The following is a 21,348-nucleotide window of genomic DNA, read 5'->3' as shown; positions in this document are numbered from 1 at the left end:
AACCAATCACAGGTGAAAGTGAATATGGAATGAGTGGGGAACTGGAGGAGCTGCGGGAGCTGGGGATTCGGTAAATAGTCCTCTCCTGCTTCAATCCCCCTATCCCCACCACCATTTACAGTAAGTGCCAGCCAGATACCCTGGATCAATTCCGGGTATCTAGGGACAGATGGATTCTCAGGGTATCTGCGAGTCCACCTGTCACTGGGGTGAAAACCGTAGCTAAAGCACTGGAAAGATTTGACATGTTCATTCTTTTCAGGACGCAGCAAAACCAGAGGCGGTTTACAAAACCGTCAGGAAAACAAATCCTGACGTTTGTGTGTGTGTGTGTGTGTGTGTGTGTGCGCGCGCGCGCGATTTCAGAAATCTCATAGAGTTTGCAGGGACTGTAAAAAGCAGCATTTTATTAGCATGGATTTGCATAAAACCAAGGCAAGTCTGCAGTTAAAAAAACGCTGCAAAAATGCCCAGTGTGAACATAGCCTTAGTCTGCTCAGGATTGAATTACTAACTTGGGAGACTAGTTAATATTTAGAAATACATAAATAGATATAAAATCATACAATTGGTTGGTTGCTGTGGCCGGTAGCAAATCACCCTAAAACTAAAGTCAATACAAAACAAGAGATAAGGTAAAAAAGATGAGGAAGATAAATGCAATACATTTAATCCATATAGGTTCATATAAGTTCACAAGGTCCGTGGGTTCAAATGAGTTCAGACAAGTTCTGAAAACAGTATTATATTATCCACTTGTGGAGAAAAGCCCTGCATCCACTGAATAAAGTTCTGCCAGGTTGTACAGTTCAATTTATAGTAATTCAGTTACTTTTTCAGTCACTAGTTCATATATTCAGTATAGTTCATACTGAATATTGCCAGATTTAGCAGAGAGGCTGGGTGCTTACCCTTGATGTTGCGGCTGGGTGCTGACCCTTGATGTTGCTCTGATCTCCGTGCCGCTGCTCTTATGATCTCATTACCTGCCACTCTACAGTATACCTGGTCTAAAAGGACCACAATGGAGCGCTTTTAGGGTACCGTCTCACGTAGCGACGCACCAACGATCTCACCAGCGATCCGACCTTGCAGGGATCGTCGGTGCGTCACTACATGGTCGCTGTTGAGCTGTCAGTCTAGCAGATCTCACCAGCCACCATCTACGATGCTGCGCCTGGTAACCAGGATAAATATCGGGTAACTAAGCAAAGCGCTTTGCTTGGTTACCCGATATTTACCCTGGTTATCAGTATACACCGCTTACAGGCTCCAGCGCTGGCTCCCTGTATACGTAGCTAGGGTACACATCGGGTTACTAAGCAAAGCGCTTTGCTTAGTTATCCGATATTTACCCTGGTTACCAGCGTACACTGCTTACATAGAGTCGGTGCTCGTTGGTCTCCCGCCGTCAAACACGCTGATGCGTGCTGCACAGTGGGAGACGAATGAGCAAAATATTAATGAGGACAGTGTGTAACGATCAGCGATTTCACAGCAGGGGCCAGATCGCTGCTTAGTGTCACACACAGCGAGATCGCTGATGAGGTCACTGGTACGTCACAAAACCTGTGACTCAGCAGCGATCTCACTATGTGAGAAGTACCCCTTAGGGAAAAAGATCAGATGGTGTCCAGGAGATAGTGTCAACGAAAGGCAGTTTTTACAGAGGTCTTTGCTGTCTGCTATGGATCTGACGGCTCTGCTGTTTGAATTTCCCACCACCGCACACACAGCTCCTGCAGGGTTAGAGATAATCCTGCTAGGGATGATTAGGGCAGTTGCATTCAAACAGATAAGTTCCTCTTCCAGGATGGTCAAGAAGAACATCAAGGACTGAAAATCTGTAGAGAATTCAGGGAATGGATTGCAGAAAAATGGAGTAAAAGTAAGAAGCCCCCTTCAGACTGTTTAGTCCAGAGAAGAAAAGATGACCACTATCATGAGTTCTGTGTCATACCAATAGGTAAAGTATCCTGAGACCACTCGTGTGGAGTTGCTTTTCATCCAGTTTCACCCAACGCTGCCATGAATAAGAATACTATCTAATGATTATCCAAGATCAACTTCTCCCAATGAATCGGGAGCAATTTTGTGATGAGCAATGCTTTTTCCAGCATGATGGAGACCATGCCATGAGGCAGAAGGGATAACTGGTGAAGAAAACTTTTGATGGTTGGGGTTCATGGACAGTATACCGTATTTCCCAGATCCCAATCCCATTGAGAACCTCAGGTCAATCTCAAAATGCATGTGAGCAAACTAAAACATAGAAATTGTGATAAACTCCAAACAATGATCAGGGCAGAATGTGTTGTCATCAGTCAGGATTTGGCCAAGAAGCGGATATCCAGCATGTCGGGGCAAATTTCAAAAGTCTTGAAAAATAAGGGTCAACACTGTAATTGTTTAGTCTTTGTTTATTCTTGTATTTCTGAATAAAAGTGTAAACGCCTATGAAAAAATGCTGCAAATTCTACTTCAGTAGCCATAGAAACATGACTAAAAGATCTAAAAACACTGAAGTAGAAAACTGAAAAATAACGTGTCCGTCTCACTCTCAAAACCTTTGGCATGACTGTATATCTGCATCATGTGATCATTTTGTACATGGTTGATTGTATCCCAAGATGACAATAGTTTCCTTCTTGAAAGTGATGTGAAGTGAAGCCCTTTAAAAATGTACAGATGAGGTGTATATAGCTTCTCTCCGCTGTCTCCATAGAATCCATAGGATGGTAACATAGTTTGTAAGCTTGAAAAATCAACTTTTGTCCATTTGTGGTAGTTCTTTGAGAAAGGCAATAAAGGTGTGGTTAGCTTTACTTTGTTGGGCTCCTTTCACATTGCGTTTCAGTGGCTTTGTTGGGGCATACGTCCAAAATCCCGCCCCTCTCCCCACAAAACGTGTTTCGGACGTATGCGCCGACAGGGCCATTGAGTGTAATGCAGCAGACAAAGCAAGCGTATGCTCTGTCTTGCACCATTTTCAGATGTATACAATTTCTTCAGCGCTCTATTGGGAGACCCAGACGATTGGGGTATAGCTACTGCCCTCTGGAGGCCACACAAAGCACTACACTAAAAGTGCAAGGCCCCTCCCTCTCTGGCTATACCCCCCCGTGGTATCACGGGTACTCCAGTTTTAGCTTTGTGTGCGAAGGAGGTCAGACATTCCATGCATAGCTCCACAGATTTTAGTCAGCAGTAGCGGCTGACTAGTTCGGATGGAAGAAAAGAGGACACATATAGTGTTCCCAGCATGCTCCCTTCTCACCCCTGGATGGTGTTGTAAGGTTGAGGTACCTATTGCTGGTACAGGGCTGGAGCCTGACATGCTGTTTTTCCTTCCACATCCCCTTGGGGGTTCTGTGGAAGTGGGATCCTGCCGGCCTCAAAGCTCTGTCGCCGGGCTCCATCCACAGACCCATCAGAACCTGATGGATACGGAGCAGGAGTACCATCAGGGACCGGGCCCTGCATCATACAGGTACTCTGTGTCCCCGGCAGGCACAGACACACTCCGGGCTGGCTGGGTGTTGTAGTGCGCCGGGGACCGTACACTGAGCTGGTGTTCCTACAGTCATCTGGGGGACTTTGTGTTCTGGGAACGCAGCGCCGACCCTCACTGGACCGGGCGGCGCTGCTGTGACTTGTGGTGCGCCGGGGATACGCCGACCGCGCTTTTACGGCGGCGGCGTTTATAACTCTAGTCCCCGGCTTTTGGGCCTAGGACGCCGGCAGCTCCGATCGTTCCCGCCCCCACCCTGTCAATCAGGGTAGGGGAGAGACGCTGTTTCACGGCAGCGAGGAGGGCTGGAGCCTGATTTACATGCTCCAGCCCTCACACTAGGCACAGAGGGAGCAGGCTTCCCGCTCTTGGTCAGGAACGCCCAGGGCCCGCCCCCCTTCTTCCCTCAGGACGCCGGCAGCCATTACATGCATGGCTGGCTGGAAGAAGGACGCAAGGCTCTGGGAGACCTAGACTGAGGGGCTTTGGAAGACCACACACCCGCTCTTTAGCGGGCGGTAAGCGGCTTTTCAGCTGGCCCCTCTAGTGCCTCAGTGTATGTTAGTGTATTGTGTCACTGGACATAGAGATTTATTGATTTCTTGCACTGTGAGGTCGCTTCCTGGCTGAATACCCCAGATCGCTCTGAGGAAGCAGCAGCATGTCATCCACAAGACGCAAAGCTGCCAAGGCTAGGGCTGTGTGCACTGTGTGTGCTGCTTGTGGGACTGCTCTACCAGCAGGTTCCAAAGACCCCCATTGTGTGCAATGCTCAGATCCGGTGCTGCTTCGCCAGCCGGAGCCAGGAGAGATAGTGACCCAGGCTGAGACGCCTGTAAGTCCTGCCCCGGTGTCAGGGTCAGACTTTGCAGTTTTTGCGGTTAATATGTCGGTGACCATGGCAAAAATCCTGGAAACTTTGCAATCCATGCCTGGGGCTCAGTCTATGGACACGGCGAGGTCTATGTCCTCTAACCCTCCGCAGTTGGATTTAATCCAGACTGCAAGGGGGTCCCCGGCCTCTCAGGATGAGTATGATGACTCAGATGATTGCCCCAGCCACCCCAAGCGGGCTCGCTGGGAAAGACCCTCAACGTCATCACACTGCTCAGGGTCTCAGCGCAATCAGTCTCCCTGTGATGTGTCTGAAGAGAGTGATCAGGAGTCTAATCCTGGAACCCCTCTCAATCTGGATACCCCGGATGGGGACGCCATGGTAAACGATCTTATCTCAGCCATCAATAGGCTGTTAGATATTTCTCCCCCAACCCCTTCAGCAGAAGAGGCAGCGGCAGAGCAGGAGAAATTTCGTTTCCTCTATCCCAAGCGTAAATTAAGTGCTCTGTTGGATCACTCTGACTTCAGAGAATCAATCCAGAAACACGATGCTCATCCAGAAAAGCGTTTCTCTAAACGTTCTAAGGATACACGTTATCCTTTCCCCCCTGAGGTGGTCAAGCGCTGGACCCAGTGTCCAAAGGTGGATCCCCCGATTTCCAAACTTGCAGCTAGATCCATAGTTGCAGTGGAAGATGGCGCTTCACTTAAAGATGCCAATGACAGACAGATGGACCTTTGGTTAAAATCTGTCTATGAAGCTATCGGCGCGTCGTTTGCTCCAGCATTCGCAGCCGTATGGGCGCTACAAGCTATTTCAGCTGGTTTAGCGAAAGTGGATGCTATCTTACATCCAGCGGTGCCGCAAGTGGCGTCCCTTACCTCGCAGATGTCCGCGTTTGCGTCTTACGCTATCAATGCGGTCCTAGAATCTACCAGCCGCACCTCAATGGCGTCTGCCAATTCGGTAGTTTTGCGCAGGGCATTGTGGTTAAAGGACTGGAAAGCAGATGCTGGTTCCAAAAAATGTTTAACCAGCTTGCCTTTGTCTAGAGAAAGACTGTTTGGCGAGCCACTGGCTGACATCATTAAACAGTCCAAGGGTAAAGACTCCTCTTTACCCCAGCCCAGATCAAGCAAACCTCAGCAGAGAAAGTGGCAGCAGAAGTTTCAGTCCTTTCGAGGTTCGGGCAAAACACAATTCTCCTCGTCCAAAGGGACTCAGAGGACGCAAAGAAACTCAGATTCCTGGAGGGCTCATTCACGCCCCAAGAAAGCAAATGGAGGAACCGCTTCCAAAGCGGCTACCTCATGACTTCCAGTCCCCTCCCTCCGCATCTCCGGTCGGGGGCAGGCTCTCCCGCTTTTACGACACTTGGATGTCACAGGTCAAAGACCGGTGGGTGACGGACATTTTGTCGCGCGGGTACAGAATCGAGTTCAGTTCTCGTCCTCCAGCTCGGTTCTTCAGAACCTCCCCACACCCAGACCGTGTAGATGTCCTGCGGCAGGCGGTGGACTCCCTAAGAGCGGAGGGAGTAGTGGTTCCTGTACCGTTTCAGGAACAAGGGAGAGGGTTTTACTCCAATCTCTTTGTGGTGCCAAAAAAGGACGGCTCATTCCGTCCTGTTCTGGACCTAAAACTGCTCAACAAACATGTGCACGCCAGGAGGTTCCGGATGGAAACCCTCCGTTCTGTCATTGCCTCAATGTCTCAAGGAGACTTCCTTGCCTCAATAGACATCAAGGATGCTTATCTCCACGTGCCAATTGCTACAGAACATCAACGTTTTCTACGTTTTGTGTTAGGAGACGACCATTTTCAGTTCGTAGCTCTGCCATTTGGTCTGGCGACAGCCCCACGGGTCTTCACCAAGGTCATGGCGGCGGTGGTAGCAGTCTTGCACTCTCAGGGACACTCGGTGATCCCTTACCTAGACGATCTACTTGTCAAGGCACCCTCTCAAGAGGCATGCCAACTCAGTCTACAGGCTACGCTGGAGACTCTCCAGACTTTTGGATGGATCATCAACTTTCCAAAGTCAAATCTGTCACCGACACAGTCACTAACGTATCTTGGCATGGAGTTTCATACTCGAGCAGCGAGAGTGAAGCTTCCGCTAAACAAGCAGCGGTCCCTACAGACAGGGGTGCAATCGCTCCTTCAGGGCCAGTCGCACCCCTTACGGCGCCTCATGCACTTCCTAGGGAAGATGGTGGCAGCCATGGAAGCAGTTCCCTTTGCGCAGTTTCATCTGCGTCCACTTCAATGGGACATTCTCCGCCAATGGGACGGGAAGACGACTTCCCTAGACAGGAAAGTCTCTCTTTCCCAGACGGCCAAGGACTCTCTGCAATGGTGGCTCCTTCCCACCTCATTGTCTCAGGGAAGATCCTTCCTGCCCCCATCCTGGGCAGTAGTCACGACAGATGCGAGTCTGTCGGGGTGGGGAGCAGTGTTTCTACACCACAGGGCTCAGGGGACGTGGACTCAGCAGGAGTCCACCCTTCAGATCAATGTTCTGGAAATCAGGGCAGTGTATCTTGCCCTACTGGCCTTCCAACAGTGGCTGGAAGGAAAGCAGATCCGAATCCAATCGGACAACTCCACAGCGGTGGCATACATCAACCACCAAGGAGGGACGCGCAGCCGGCAAGCCTTTCAGGAAGTCCGGCGCATTCTGATGTGGGTGGAGGAAAGAGCATCCACCATATCCGCAGTTCACATCCCGGGCGTAGAAAACTGGGAAGCAGACTTCCTCAGTCGCCAGGGCATGGACGCGGGGGAATGGTCCCTTCACCCGGACGTGTTTCAGGAAATCTGTCGCCGATGGGGAGTGCCGGACGTCGACCTAATGGCGTCTCGGCACAACAACAAGGTCCCGGCATTCATGGCGCGGTCGCGAGATCAAAGAGCGCTGGCGGCAGACGCCTTGGTGCAAGATTGGTCGCACTTCCGCCTCCCATATGTATTCCCGCCTCTGGCACTCTTGCCCAGAGTACTACGCAAGATCAGATCCGATTGCAGCCGCATCATACTCGTCGCCCCAGACTGGCCGAGGAGATCGTGGTATCCGGATCTGTGGCATCTCACGGTCGGCCGACCGTGGTCGCTTCCAGACCGTCCAGACCTGCTGTCTCAAGGGCCGTTTTTCCATCAGAATTCTGCGGCCCTGAACCTGACTGTGTGGCCATTGAGTCCTGGATCCTATCGTCAACAGGATTATCCCAGGGAGTGGTAGCCACAATGAGACAAGCTAGGAAGTCAACTTCTGCTAAGATCTACCACAGAACGTGGAAGATTTTCTTAACCTGGTGCTCTGCTCAGGGAGTGTCTCCCTGGCCATTTGCATTGCCCACTTTTCTATCTTTCCTGCAATCAGGGTTGGAAAAGGGCTTGTCGCTCGGCTCCCTTAAAGGGCAAGTCTCGGCACTATCCGTGTTTTTTCAGAAGCGTCTAGCACGTCTTCCTAAGGTGCGCACGTTCCTGCAGGGGGTCTGTCATATTGTGCCCCCGTACAAGCGGCCGTTGGATCCATGGGATCTGAACAGGGTACTAGTGGCTCTCCAGAAGCCGCCCTTCGAGCCTCTCAAAGAAGTTTCTTTTTCTCGCCTGTCACAGAAAGTGGCGTTTCTTGTTGCGATCACATCGCTTCGGCGAGTGTCTGAGCTGGCTGATCTGTCATCCAAGGCTCCCTTCTTGGTGTTCCACCAGGACAAGGTTGTGCTGCGCCCCATTCCGGAGTTTCTCCCTAAGGTCGTATCCTCGTTTCATCTTAATCAGGATATATCATTGCCTTCCTTTTATCCTCATCCGGTTCACCGGTATGAAAGGGACTTGCGTTTGCTAGATCTGGTGAGAGCACTCAGGATCTACATTTCCCGCACGGCGCCCATGCGCCGTTCCGATGCACTTTTTGTCCTTGTCGCCGGTCCGCGCAAGGGGTTGCAGGCTTCTAAAGCCACCTTGGCTCGATGGATCAAAGAACCAATTATAGAGGCCTACCGTTCTGCTGGGCTTCCGGTTCCTTCAGGGCTAAAAGCCCACTCAACCAGAGCCGTAGGTGCGTCCTGGGCATTACGGCACCAGGCTTCGGCTCAACAGGTGTGTCAGGCGGCTACCTGGTCGAGTCTGCACACGTTCACCAAGCATTATCAGGTGCATACCTATGCTTCGGCGGATGCCAGCTTAGGTAGAAGAGTCCTGCAGGCGGCAGTGACATCCCCGTAGGGGGGGGCTGTTTTGCAGCTCTAACATGAGGTATTTCTTTACCCACCCAGGGACAGCTTTTGGACGTCCCAATCGTCTGGGTCTCCCAATAGAGCGCTGAAGAAGAAGGGAATTTTGTTACTTACCGTAAATTCCTTTTCTTCTAGCTCTTATTGGGAGACCCAGCACCCGCCCTGTTGTCCTTCGGGATTGTTTTTGCTGTTTGCGGGTACACATGTTGTTCATGTTGAACGGTTTTTCAGTTCTCCGATGTTACTCGGAGTTAATTTGTTTAAACCAGTTGTTGGCTTCCTCCTTCTTGCTTTGGCACTAAAACTGGAGTACCCGTGATACCACGGGGGGGTATAGCCAGAGAGGGAGGGGCCTTGCACTTTTAGTGTAGTGCTTTGTGTGGCCTCCAGAGGGCAGTAGCTATACCCCAATCGTCTGGGTCTCCCAATAAGAGCTAGAAGAAAAGGAATTTACGGTAAGTAACAAAATTCCCTTCTTCTGCAGGCGGATGCCCAGACGTAGCAGACTATGTTCGGGTGTCCGCCTGCAAAAAGCGTATACACCCGAAAATGGTGCAAGACAGAGCATACGCTTGCTCTGTCAGCTCCATTATACTTAATGATCCTGTTGGCGCATATGTCTGAGACTCGTTTTGTGGTGGGAGGGGCGTGATTTCGGACATATGCCCCGACGGAGCCACTGAAATTTAATGTGAAAGGGGCCTTAGTGAATTATCAGGTCCTCGTCAAAGATCGGTTTTGGTCGGCGGTCCATTTCCGGTGACTTGTAATACACTCAGATAATGATGATGGTGATTGGGTTATGATGACCTTTTTTCCCATACATATATGTACATGTACATGTACATGTGTGTGTGTGTGTGTGTGTGTGTATATATATATATATATATATATATATATATATATATATATGTACATGTACATGTACATACACAGTTAGGTCCAGAAATATTTGGACAGTGACACAAGTTTTGTTATTTTAGCTGTTTACAAAAACATGTTCAGAAATACAATTATATATATAATATGGCCTGAAAGTGCACACTCCCAGCTGCAATATGAGCGTTTTCACATCCAAATCGGAGAAAGGGTTTAGGAATCATAGCTCTGTAATGCATAGCCTCCTCTTTTTCAAGGGACCAAAAGTAATTGGACAAGGGACTCTAAGGGCTGCAATTAACTCTGAAGGCGTCTCCCTCGTTAACCTGTAATCAATGAAGTAGTTAAAAGGTCTGGGGTTGATTACAGGTGTGTGGTTTTGCATTTGGAAGTTGTTGCTGTGACCAGACAACATGCGGTCTAAGGAACTCTCAATTGAGGTGAAGCAGAACATCCTGAGGCTGAAAAAAAAGAAAAAATCCATCAGAGAGATACCAGACATGCTTGGAGTAGCAAAATCAACAGTCGGGTACATTCTGAGAAAAAAGGAATTGACTGGTGAGCTTGGGAACTCAAAAAGGCCTGGGCGTCCACGAATGACAACAGTGGTGGATGATCGACGCATACTTTCTTTGGTGAAGAAGAACCCGTTCACAACATCAACTGAAGTCCAGAACACTCTCAGTGAAGTAGGTGTATCTGTCTCTAAGTCAACAGTAAAGAGAAGACTCCATGAAAGTAAATACAATGGGTTCACATCTAGATGCTAACCATTCATCAATTCCAAAAATAGACAGGCCAGAGTTAAATTTGCTTAAAAACACCTCATGAAGCCAGCTCAGTTCTGGAAAAGTATTCTATGGACAGATGAGACAAAGATCAACCTGTACCAGAATGATGGGAAGAAAAAAGTTTGGAGAAGAAAGGGAATGGCACATGATCCAAGGCACACCACATCCTCTGTAAAACATGGTGGAGGCAACATGATGGCATGGGCATGCATGGCTTTCAATGGCACTGGGTCACTTGTGTTTATTGATGACATAACAGCAGACAAGAGTAGCCGGATGAATTCTGAAGTGTACCGGGATATACTTTCAGCCCAGATTCAGCCAAATGCCGCAAAGTTGATCGGACGGCGCTTCATAGTACAGATGGACAATGACCCCAAGCATACAGCCAAAGCTACCAAGGAGTTCATGAGTGCAAAAAAGTGGAACATTCTGCAATGGCCAAGTCAATCACCAGATCTTAACCCAATTGAGCATGCATTTCACTTGCTCAAATCCAGACTTAAGACGGAAAGAACCACAAACAAGCAAGACCTGAAGGCTGCGGCTGTAAAGGCCTGGCAAAGCATTAAGAAGGAGGAAACCCAGCGTTTGGTGATGTCCATGGGTTCCAGACTTAAGGCAGTGATTGCCTCCAAAGGATTCGCAACAAAATATTGAAAATAAAAATATTTTGTTTGGGTTTGGTTTATTTGTCCAATTACTTTTGACCTCCTAAAATGTGGAGTGTTTGTAAAGAAATGTGTACAATTCCTACAATTTCTATCAGATATTTTTGTTCAAACCTTCAAATTAAACGTTACAATCTGCACTTGAATTCTGTTGTAGAGATTTCATTTCAAATCCAATGTGGTGGCATGCAGAGCCCAACTCGTGAAAATTGTGTCACTGTCCAAATATTTCTGGACCTAACTGTATGTGTGTGTGTGTGTGTGTATATATATATATATATATATATATATATATATATATATATATCTCTATCTAATAATAATAATAATAATAATATTCTGAGTCCATGCTCAAGTGTATGCACAGACTCACACTTTCTAATGATCTCGCTGCATACTCGGGCAGGAGCTTGGCTCTCCTGTGTGACAATTTGCGTTTCAGAGATATCACCGGGAACTTCAGGACCTTGACCGTTATGTGTTTCAGAGAGATCACCGGGAACTTCAGGACTGGACGCGTCATCAATCTGCTATATATGTCATGAAGTACCTATCATTTATCTATGCTCTTTAGCTTGCCATGTATCAGTGTATGTGATTGTAAATCAGTCTGAGTTATGGACCTTGTATTGGGTTGTACGTTTATGTGGTTATTAGAGAGTTGAACATCTTTCCAGGCTACATAAATCTAGCCGGTACCATTTATATCTATGATCTCGCCTGATGTGTGCACCTTGCCAATAAAGTTACTGAAGTGGTAGCACTGTAGTCTGCAGCGCTGGGCTCCTGGGTTCAAATTCCAGCAAGAGTGATATCTGCTGTTTGTATGTTTCATTGTGGCTGCGTGGGTTTCTTTCGGGTTCTCAGATTTCCTCTCATACTCCAAAAACATATACAGTATATATTTTTTTTACCGGCCTTCTGCTCGATCTCAAACCATGGTGACTTGGTAGGTGAACACTCTGAAAGAAGAGTGATGTTGTGCAACCTTAGATACGTCCACCAGGGTCTTCTCCACCGTTATCTTGATGGTATTAAGCCATCCAAAAATATACTGATAGGGAATTTATATTTTGAGCCCCCAATGGAGACAGTGATGATCACATCTGTAAAGCACTGAATTAATAGCGCTATAGAAATGAGTAAAATAAATATATTTGCTCACACAATGTATATGTGTAGTCTGTGTTACTGCAGGGTATGTGCAGCATTATGTAATGTTGAAGTGTTAGATCTTTTTTATGTAGAACCTGATGCTTTGTGACCATGGTTTAGTGGTAAATGACCGCACATGGTTCCATCTTGGGCCTTTCTGCTGCGTCTGTTTTATATTTATACTGCGTTCTGTATGGTATATATTAAACATCAAAGTGCCATTATTGTAGAGTGCGGTATAAATTAAAGTGATACCTCGGAGTACATTGAGGATTGTCTCGCATCATACCACATTTATTTCTGAAGAGCACAATCTGGCCCATGTGTGGCGCATTAACTAGTTCAGGATCGGCCATTTACCCTCACTCCTGACCAAGCACATTTCCGTGTTTTTTTGTTATATATATGTGGTTGAAAAAGCTGTAATACATTTTCCTTATTTGGTTATTCCAATTTTTATATTTTTTGATACTTGCAGCCTCATTTATTCCTATTAGTATTTTCATATTTTTTTTTTATAATATTTTTACCAACCATCAGTAGGAAAATGAAAGAAATAAGTTTCTGTTTTACACATTTCTTTTTTTTATGACCATAAAAGACCACTGAAATACATTTATAATTGTGTCCCTTTTATAATTGTGTCCCTTTTTCTGCAACAATCAAGTTTGGATATCCGCCACACTTTTTTTTTTTTCCCCATCGGGGACAGGGCCAGTAACAGCAATTCCAATTCAACTGGACTTTTTCTTATTTTTTTTTTTTTTTTGTCCTGCTTTTTTATTATTTTGTGCCCCCATAAGGTTATGAAAGACCTTTTGAGGGCCATTTCCATATTTAAATACTTTTTTTTTTTTTTTTTTTTATCTGATTTATTTTTTGTCCTGTAACTGTGGCTGGTATGTTAGCCCTAGTTACAGTGGAAATGCAGCCTCCTGTAATGCTGACTGTCTCATTGTTCACAAGAGCTCATGCTCCCTACTTGGAGCCAGTGATCACATGACCGCTGTATGGCGGAGGCAGCATCAGTAGAGTTCTCTTACTGTATGCACAGAGCTTCTACAGGTCCTTGTATACAGCAATAGAAAAGGCAGAAATGGTAATAAACCCTCTCTGCCTTCTTCATGGGAATCTGCTTTGTCTGACAGCCAGCTTCTCACTATTGCAGTTGCTTGATCGCTTGCAACTCCTCCTGTATCCAGTGCCATTTTAGAACGTCACTACAAAGCACAATGTGAATCAAAAGGTTTATAACCACCAAAGACCTTTATCAACTAATCACAGGATTGGTTAAAAATGATTGCTGCATGTTCCATTATTGGGATTCTCATGAATTAGAAGAAGGGATCTTGATACCCCTTACCTCTTCACTCTCTTTGGCAATAAATGGAATGATCGGCACTCCAGTCATTGTCTGTCGGACTGCAAGAAATTTCCGAAAGCTGCACTAGTTCATCATCTGCAGCAGATGGTGAATGAAGCCCTAGTGATCAGTGTAGGGGTCAGACATTTACCACCTATTTTGTGGCTTGGTAATAGATGGTATGACCCCTGTATCTGTTCATACCTGTATAACCCTTGCGTTGATTCCACGTGTTGAAATTAGTGGCTGTTAAAGGGGTCCCATCACACAATTCATACTGCTAGCATAAATCAGATCCTCCGTACTACGATTGCAGCCAGGTGTAGTTTTTTTTTTTTCTGAAATGCTCTGGTGTTTCCTAGAAAACATAGTTTGAAAATCCAGCTGGGGACCATAGAGAGACGAGGACTATGGGAGTAATCTTGGAAATCTAAGTTGGCAAATAGATAGTTCTGGTTCTTTCCTAAGTCGGTGACAACACAACTTGCATCATGCAAAGCATCAGAAGGGAGTAAAGTCCGCATATGTGCAATCTAGACATCAGCCAGTTTTATATTGATGAGCCATCTATAGGCCCCCATCTGTCAGCTGTTATCGGCTCTGGTGGTGGCAGAAGGTCTCAGTTCCATGCAATGTTTGGTGACCTCTGCATCTCTGCTCCTGTTGACAGAGCTAATCTACAGCACCTAGCGGCATCTATTGCTCAGTGTATGGAGCTGTACTGTTCTGCTGTGTACTCTTTCTTCAGCGAAGCCCCCATCAGAGGCAATAACCACTGATAATTGGGGGTTCCGTGTGTAGCACCCCCACCCATCTGATATTGATGTCCTAAACTATCAATAGGTTTTTGGTGTAAAAGTGTTGGTCGACCCCTTTACTTTTTAGTCTGTGGGGAAATAGAGGCGCTATATTTAATGGTCCTGGTGTATTTACTATGTAACCATATAATTCAGTTATGGTTTTGCCATCACACGAAAACTAATAACTATTGTCTTTTCTCTTAGGTCTAAAGCTTCCCAGCGGCTCATTTCCCACGATATCCATTCAAACTCCTACAATTACAAGAGCACCTTCTCCGTGGAAATTGTTCCGATATGTAAGGTTAGTCTGAGAAACTTCGCCTTTGTTTTGTCCCTCTTGCTCTGTGCCATTGGTGCTACTCGCACAGGAATTGTTACAAATGTATTCCAGCCCACGACTCTAGTACATTTCTTGTGATGGCACACGGCAGTTGGAAGAATTGCCAAATTCACCGTGACACGGAGGACCTACAAAACGCCAGATCAGCCCCAAAATGTTCAGTTCGATCTGTAACACAGGGAATATTAGATATTTTTGGAGTTCTGACGGTAACAAACGAGCTTGCTAATCTAATTGTTCTCCTCATTCATACATCCTCTTTATAGCTGTCACTCTGGGACAGGGAAGTACCAAAGCGAACAGTGAAAGGGAAGGAAAGGGAAACCCTGTATCTAGGGAAAAGGAAGATGGTCACCCCTGACCAAACCTACTGCTGGTCTCTGGGGTCCCTCACCACCCTTGATAGGTTCCGCACCTATGAGCTGAGCTGGATACCTGACCTAGGTATCCCTAGTGCTGGGCCCTAAATAGGGAACAGATGGGATGAGGTCTTCGTCAACCTCACTAAATGCTATAGATGACACAAGGAAGACAGACAGAGGGAAAATGCATGAACTATGTATCTACAGATGACACAGTTAGAAGTTTAGCAAAGTTTTTAGCAATGATATCACAGAGGTGTACAAACAACCTGCTTGCAACCAAGGCTTGAATGAACTGAAAAATATCACCAGCACCAGCCCAAGGAAGGAAGGGGTATTTAAGCACCAAGATAATGCTGGTGATCAGCAGCTGGGTAGAAGGCAAGCTCCTGCTGGGTCCAAAGAGGGAGAGATGAATCCAGCAGGAAAGATACCTATACCAATGAATACTGACAGCAAGAACAATGGAAAGTCAGGAAGTATTCTGCGCTGCTAAATGCGGTGACCATCTGTGGCCAGAAACCAGATGACTTTCTGTCACCCGTGACAATAGCCTATCTGATTAATATATGCGGGTACTGAATGGGGACTCCACATCTATTAATTCAGAATTCACTAATAGGATAAATGAAAATTAGTTTTCTCAACCAGACAGCAGCTTTTTATGTGTCAGACGTGTTGAACCATCTGAAAAATGGATGTATTTGCAATGGAATCAAAGAAGTGTAGATACATTATTTGTATTCATTTGTTTACAGTGGAATCAGATTCTGTGTTGTTTTTGCCAGCGCTGAAATTTTTTCCATTGAAAATGCCCACTAAGATTATGGCTAAGGGTCTTATATGTACAGAACTGATGGATACCTGGACTTTGTGTCTTCAGTTTGGTTGACCTCTCTTCTCTTTGTTTCCACAGGACAATGTGGTTTGTCTGTCTCCAAAGTTAGCGCAGAGTCTGGGGAACCTGAGTCAGATCTGTGTGTGTGTTCGAGTCACAAGCGCTATTCACCTCATTGACCCCAATACTCTGCAGAGTAAGTCTGAACGCTCTGACATCTTGTTTAACAAGTAGCTCTCCACAATTTCTAACGGTAAAGTGAGTGACATCCTCACAGACCGGCCTTATGAGGCGCTGCTTTGTGAGGCAATTATGGCTGCTTGATCTGCACTTGAAATACCATGTTTTTCAAACTATAGGACACACCTTACGATAAGACGTACCCCAGGTTTAGCTCAGCTGTGTATTGGGGCGCTCAGCTCAGCTGCGTATTGGGGCGCTCAGCTCAGCTGTGTATTGGGGCGCTCAGCTCAGCTGTGTATTGGGGCGCTCAGCTCAGCTGTGTATTGGGGCGCTCAGCTCAGCTGTGTATTGGGGCGCTCAGCTCAGCTGTGTATTGGGGCGCTCAGCTCAGCTGTGTATTGGGGCGCTCAGCTCAGCTGTGTATTGGGGCGCTCAGCTCAGCTGTGTATTGGGGCGCTCAGCTCAGCTGTGTATTGGGGCGCTCAGCTCAGCTGTGTATTGGGGCGCTCAGCTCAGCTGTGTATTGGGGCGCTCAGCTCAGCTGTGTATTGGGGCGCTCAGCTCAGCTGTGTATTGGGGCGCTCAGCTCAGCTGTGTATTGGGGCGCTCAGCTGTGTATTGGGGCGCTCAGCTCAGCTGTGTATTGGGGCGCTCAGCTCTGCTGTGTATTGGGGCGCTCAGCTCTGCTGTGTATTGGGGCGCTCAGCTCTGCTGTGCATTCTGGCGCTCAGCTCTGCTGTGCATTCTGGCGCTCACCTCTGCTGTGCATTCGGGAGCTCAGCTCTGCTGTGCATGCGGGCGCTCAGCTCTTCTGCTGTTGACACTTATCATATCCTCAGGCCGATGACCAGGGTCGTGTCTGTCCACAACTAGCACCAGAACTCCACACAATTTCCCCCTTTTTGTGTCCATGTTGGTGGCTTCTTTCAGCTTCACAGTAAAGCCAGTGTATAGATCTAAATGCTGCTTTCTTTAGCGGCTCCATCACACATACTCCTTACCTAATCATACGTGTAATGGAGCAATATCGTATCTATGAGCAGTATGTCATAAATGAACATGGCTTTTCCACCTGCACCTGGAACCACTTTTCTGATTGAAGCCATTCCCTACATGTGAAATGACTGCATTATGATCTGTTACTTATTTCTGATGAAAGACATGACTTTTCCTTTATTCATCTTTTGCCGCTGTAGTTGGTGAAGTCGATGGGAACACATATTGGCGGCATCCCTTTCACAGCTTGTTTCATCCCAAGCAGCTGGAGGAGTTCATTGTGATGGACATAGACCTTGTCAGAGACCGGAAACAAGGAGCAGGTGCAGGAGTGAGATCAAACAAGGTGTGGCTTACATTTCCTCCACATGGCCGTAGTCAATGGAGGTTCCAGAATGAAGATTTAGGACCACATCATGTTGGGACAGTTATTTCTGACGATAATCACATAGAAAATAAATGATCCTGTGCTAGATACTTACTATCAACTGCAGTATTGTGCCTTGTAAGTTATAACAGTACTAGAAGGTGGCCCGATTCTAACGTATCGGGTAGTCTAGAATGTGTATGTAGGTTAGCAGATTGAATAATAAGGTAATGAATGGACTGGATGGGTTAGGTTTAATTTAGTATTCTTATAGTTGTTTATTGGTTTTAAAATGACAAACAACAGAAGGAACAGTTTTAATAGATGAGTCTAATGTTTAATGATGTCCATGGCTTGTAATGAAAGAAGGCCATGAACAGTGTAAAAATATACTGATGCTATGATGTGGCCCAGTGCTGGTATGTGCCCCCATCATGATGCAGCCACGATCCTGACATGTGCCCCCATCCTGCGGGGTAAGGGCGCTTTCACACTTGCGTTCAGCGCAATCTGCCACTATGGAGAATAGCACAGTTCGTTAACGCACTGCGCTGTTCTCCATAGACTTGTATTGACGACGTACTGTAATGCAAGTGTCTACGTTGCATCCGCTGGACGACGCTGAGTCGATATTTTGATGCAGCGTCGCCCGGAGGGAATGCTACATGTAGCGTTTTTTTGGGTCGTTAAAATAACGCACATTGACGGATTCCGTTGGAATCCGCCAAGGTGTCTAATGATTGTCTATGGTGGCGGATTCCGCCGCTTTGCGCTAAGTGGCGGAATCCGCTGACAAATTCCGTCACGTTCTACTGAGCATGCTCAGCATGTCCAGCAGAACGTTCTAAATCGTTTTTAAAATCACTCCTGCTCTCTGGTCTCCACCTCTTCCCCCCCCACCCCCCCTCATACTCACCGATCACAGGCGCGGCGCTGCACGGCTGTCACAAAGCTCCGGTGGCTTTTCCTCTTTTGAAAATGCCGGCCACTCATTGTTCAATCTCGTATTCCCTGCTTCCCACGCCCACCGGCGCCTATGATTGGTTGCAGTCAGACCCGCCCCCACGCTGAGTGACAGCTGTCTCACTGCAACCAATCACAGCCGCTGGTGGGCGGGTCTATATCGTGCAGTAAAATAAATAAATAATTAAAAAAAAAACGACGTGCGGTCCCCCCAATTTTGATACCAGCCAAGATAAAGCCACATGGCTGAAGGCTGGTATTCTCAGGAAGGGGAGCCCCACGTTATGGGGAGCCCCAGCCTAACAATATCAGCCAGCAGTCGCCTGGAATTGCCGCATCCATGAGATGCAACAGTCCCGGAACTCTACCCGCCTCATCCCAAATTGCCCTGGTGCCATGGCAATCGAGGTAATAAGGAGTTAATGGCAGCAGCCCATAGCTGCCACTAAATCCTAGGTTAATCATGGCAGGCGTCTCCCCGAGATACCTTCCATGATTAACCTGTAAGTTAAAGAAAATAAACACATACACCCGAAAAAATCCTTTATTTGGAGTAAAAGACAAAAAAAACCCCTTTCACCGCTTTCTTAATACCCCTCCAGGTCCGACGTAATCCACAGAGGTCCCACGACGCTTTCAGCTCTGCTACATGAAGCTGACAGGAGCGGCCGTAGAACACGACCTCTCTCGATCAGCATCACGCAGCAACTGAAGTGAGCCGCGCGATCAGCTGTGCCCTCATTCAGGTGACCCGCGGACACAGCTGTCGGGTGGAGGACTGCAGCTGTGGCCGCGGGTCACCTGAGTGACTGCACTGCTGATCACGCGGCTCACTCGGGATTTGCGGTTACCTCTCTCTCTTTCTCCTCCAGACCGCAAATCTCCAGGAAGGGGGTGGGGGGCAGAGCCGAGCGGGGAAGTGTCAGGCATCTTCCTGTCGGCCCGTTGTTCGGCCTGTTCAGTTAGGCTCCCTGCACACGTAGCCAGGGTAAATATCGGGTAACTAAGCAAAGCGCTTTGCTTAGTAACCCGATGTGTACCCTGGTTACGTGTGCAGGGAGCCTTAGCTGAGCCATTGGTTGCAGGCTCTTTAGCGCACGCGCGGTGGCGACTGTTGTCACTGTAATGATGTCATTTTGGAGCAAGACAGACAGAATAAGGCAATTATATATATAGATATTTTGGCTTCTATAGAAATCTGTATTCTATAGGCTAGTCCGAATTTGTCTAGGAAATTTTAAGCAGTGTCCTATACACGCCGACTTCTGAACCGTTCTGGCCTCCTAAACATGGCGGAGCAACCGTGAGTAAGGAACAGCTTGGGCTATGGTCACTGGTTTTTCATGCAGGAACCTCCTGAGCAAATGCTGTTTTTATGATATTTTAAGGCCCTGTGTGCACTGGAAAACGGAATTTTCTTAAGAAAATTCCGCAGGGTCTGAAAGATTACCGCACCCGTAAAAAACCGCGGCAAACCGCACCCGAAAATCGCATGCAGTTTGCCGCGGTATTGCCGCAGTTTTGCCGCGTGCGGGTTGGTACATGTGCTTTAATGCATTCAATGCAATAAAGCACATTTGAAAAGAAAAAAAAAAGTAATTTCCTTCTGAGATAGATAGCAGACAGATAAATGGCTAAATAGAAGAATAGATAGAGGGATAGATTGAGGGATAGAGTCCCTGTGAGCACATGCTGCATTTCTCCCGAACGGTAATGTGTTGTTCGCACTACCGGCCATGGGAAATGACCTGTGGTTACCTCTGCTGTCTCGTTGCAAGGCTGCATTCAATAGTGTGTCAGTCGCGGCTGGATGCAAGCATCAGAGGACGTGGATTACGCCGGAGCTGTGTGTTTTGGGGGGTTAAGAAAGGGGTGAACCAGGGGCTTTTTTGTGTTTTATTTAAAATAAAGGATTTTTCGGTGTGTGTTTTTTCACTTACGGGTTGATCATGTCAGCTGTCACACAGACTCTGCCATGATCAAGCCTGGACTTAGTGGGGGCGATCCGCCGCCATTAACTCCTTATATTACCCTGATTACCACCGCATCACGGCAACAGGAAAATCCGGGGACACTCCGGTACTGCTGCAAAATGGATGCGACAGTCCCGGGGCAGCTGCGGGCTGATATTCTCGGCTGTGAGAGGGATGGGGGGCATTAACCCTGGCCCTCCCCAGCCTGAGAATACCGGGCCGCCGCTGTGTGTTTACCTCGGCTGGAAGGTAAAAATATGGTGGAGCCCGCGTGTTTTTTTTTCTTTTTTCTATATGTTCGTTTGCTTTCTATGTGTATTCTATATATCTGTGTCTGTGCGTGTGTGTGATGTGTGTAATCTATGTCTGTGTGTTTTCTATGTCTGTCTGTGATATGTGTGTGTGTTTACTCTCTGCTCCGCTTCTTCTTCCTGTCATAATGACATCACTTCCCTGCAAACCGCAGGGCAGCGATGAACATTACCGCAGGTAAACCGAGAAATACCGCAGGGAATAACACAGGAAAACGCAATGAACCGCACAGAATTTGCTGCCTGCGTTATTCCCTGCGGGATTTCACGATTACATGGCAGTCAATGGAGTGAAATCCCGCAGCGACGTGTGGAAAAGAAGTGACATGCAACTGTTTTTGCTGCGGGATTCCCGCAGCAAAACATGCAGCTGTCAAATTCCGCATAGTGCGCACAGCATCTTTGTTTCGCATAGGTTTTGCTGGTGAATCACTGCAGAGATGTTATGAACATAACATGCAGTGAAACATGCAGCAAATCTGCAGGAAATCCGCGGCAAAAACTGGCAAGTGCGCACAGGGCCTAAAGGAGTTTTTCTTTTCTTAATTAGTTTTGGAGATGCTTTTTTTTTCTGAACCTTTTTTATATTGTTTTGGAGCCTTTTGATTTGACATGTACATTATTTTTTCCACCAGGTGTTTTTTTTTTTTTTTTCTTTCAAAACAAACACCTGAAAAAAAAGTGCTTTGAAAACTTCTGATTTTGAGGAAGTTTCTGTAGATAAAAATCCACCAAATCTCTGAGAACATAGAGCACACAGCAGTAG

The 21,348-nt window shown here is 47.0% G+C and overlaps 1 protein-coding gene across 1 annotated transcript in view; it reads left to right on the top strand.

Annotated features, from left to right (window-relative positions):
- The window catches only part of NMD3 (NMD3 ribosome export adaptor), a 131,120-nt gene that overhangs the window by 52,724 nt on the left and 57,048 nt on the right, over nucleotides 1-21,348 (top strand). Inside the window, exons 9-11 of the mRNA XM_075338570.1 lie at nucleotides 14,454-14,550; nucleotides 15,868-15,985; nucleotides 17,169-17,314. Of these exons, the coding sequence (XP_075194685.1) occupies nucleotides 14,454-14,550; nucleotides 15,868-15,985; nucleotides 17,169-17,314 (361 nt within the window). The remainder of the gene's footprint in view (nucleotides 1-14,453; nucleotides 14,551-15,867; nucleotides 15,986-17,168; nucleotides 17,315-21,348) is intronic.

The sequence above is a fragment of the Anomaloglossus baeobatrachus genome, chromosome 3 (genome assembly GCF_048569485.1).
Source record: "Anomaloglossus baeobatrachus isolate aAnoBae1 chromosome 3, aAnoBae1.hap1, whole genome shotgun sequence".
Taxonomy (NCBI): Eukaryota; Metazoa; Chordata; class Amphibia; order Anura; family Aromobatidae; genus Anomaloglossus; species Anomaloglossus baeobatrachus.
Note: the sequence above shows the minus strand (reverse complement) of the source record. Positions and strands in the feature narration are given on the sequence as shown.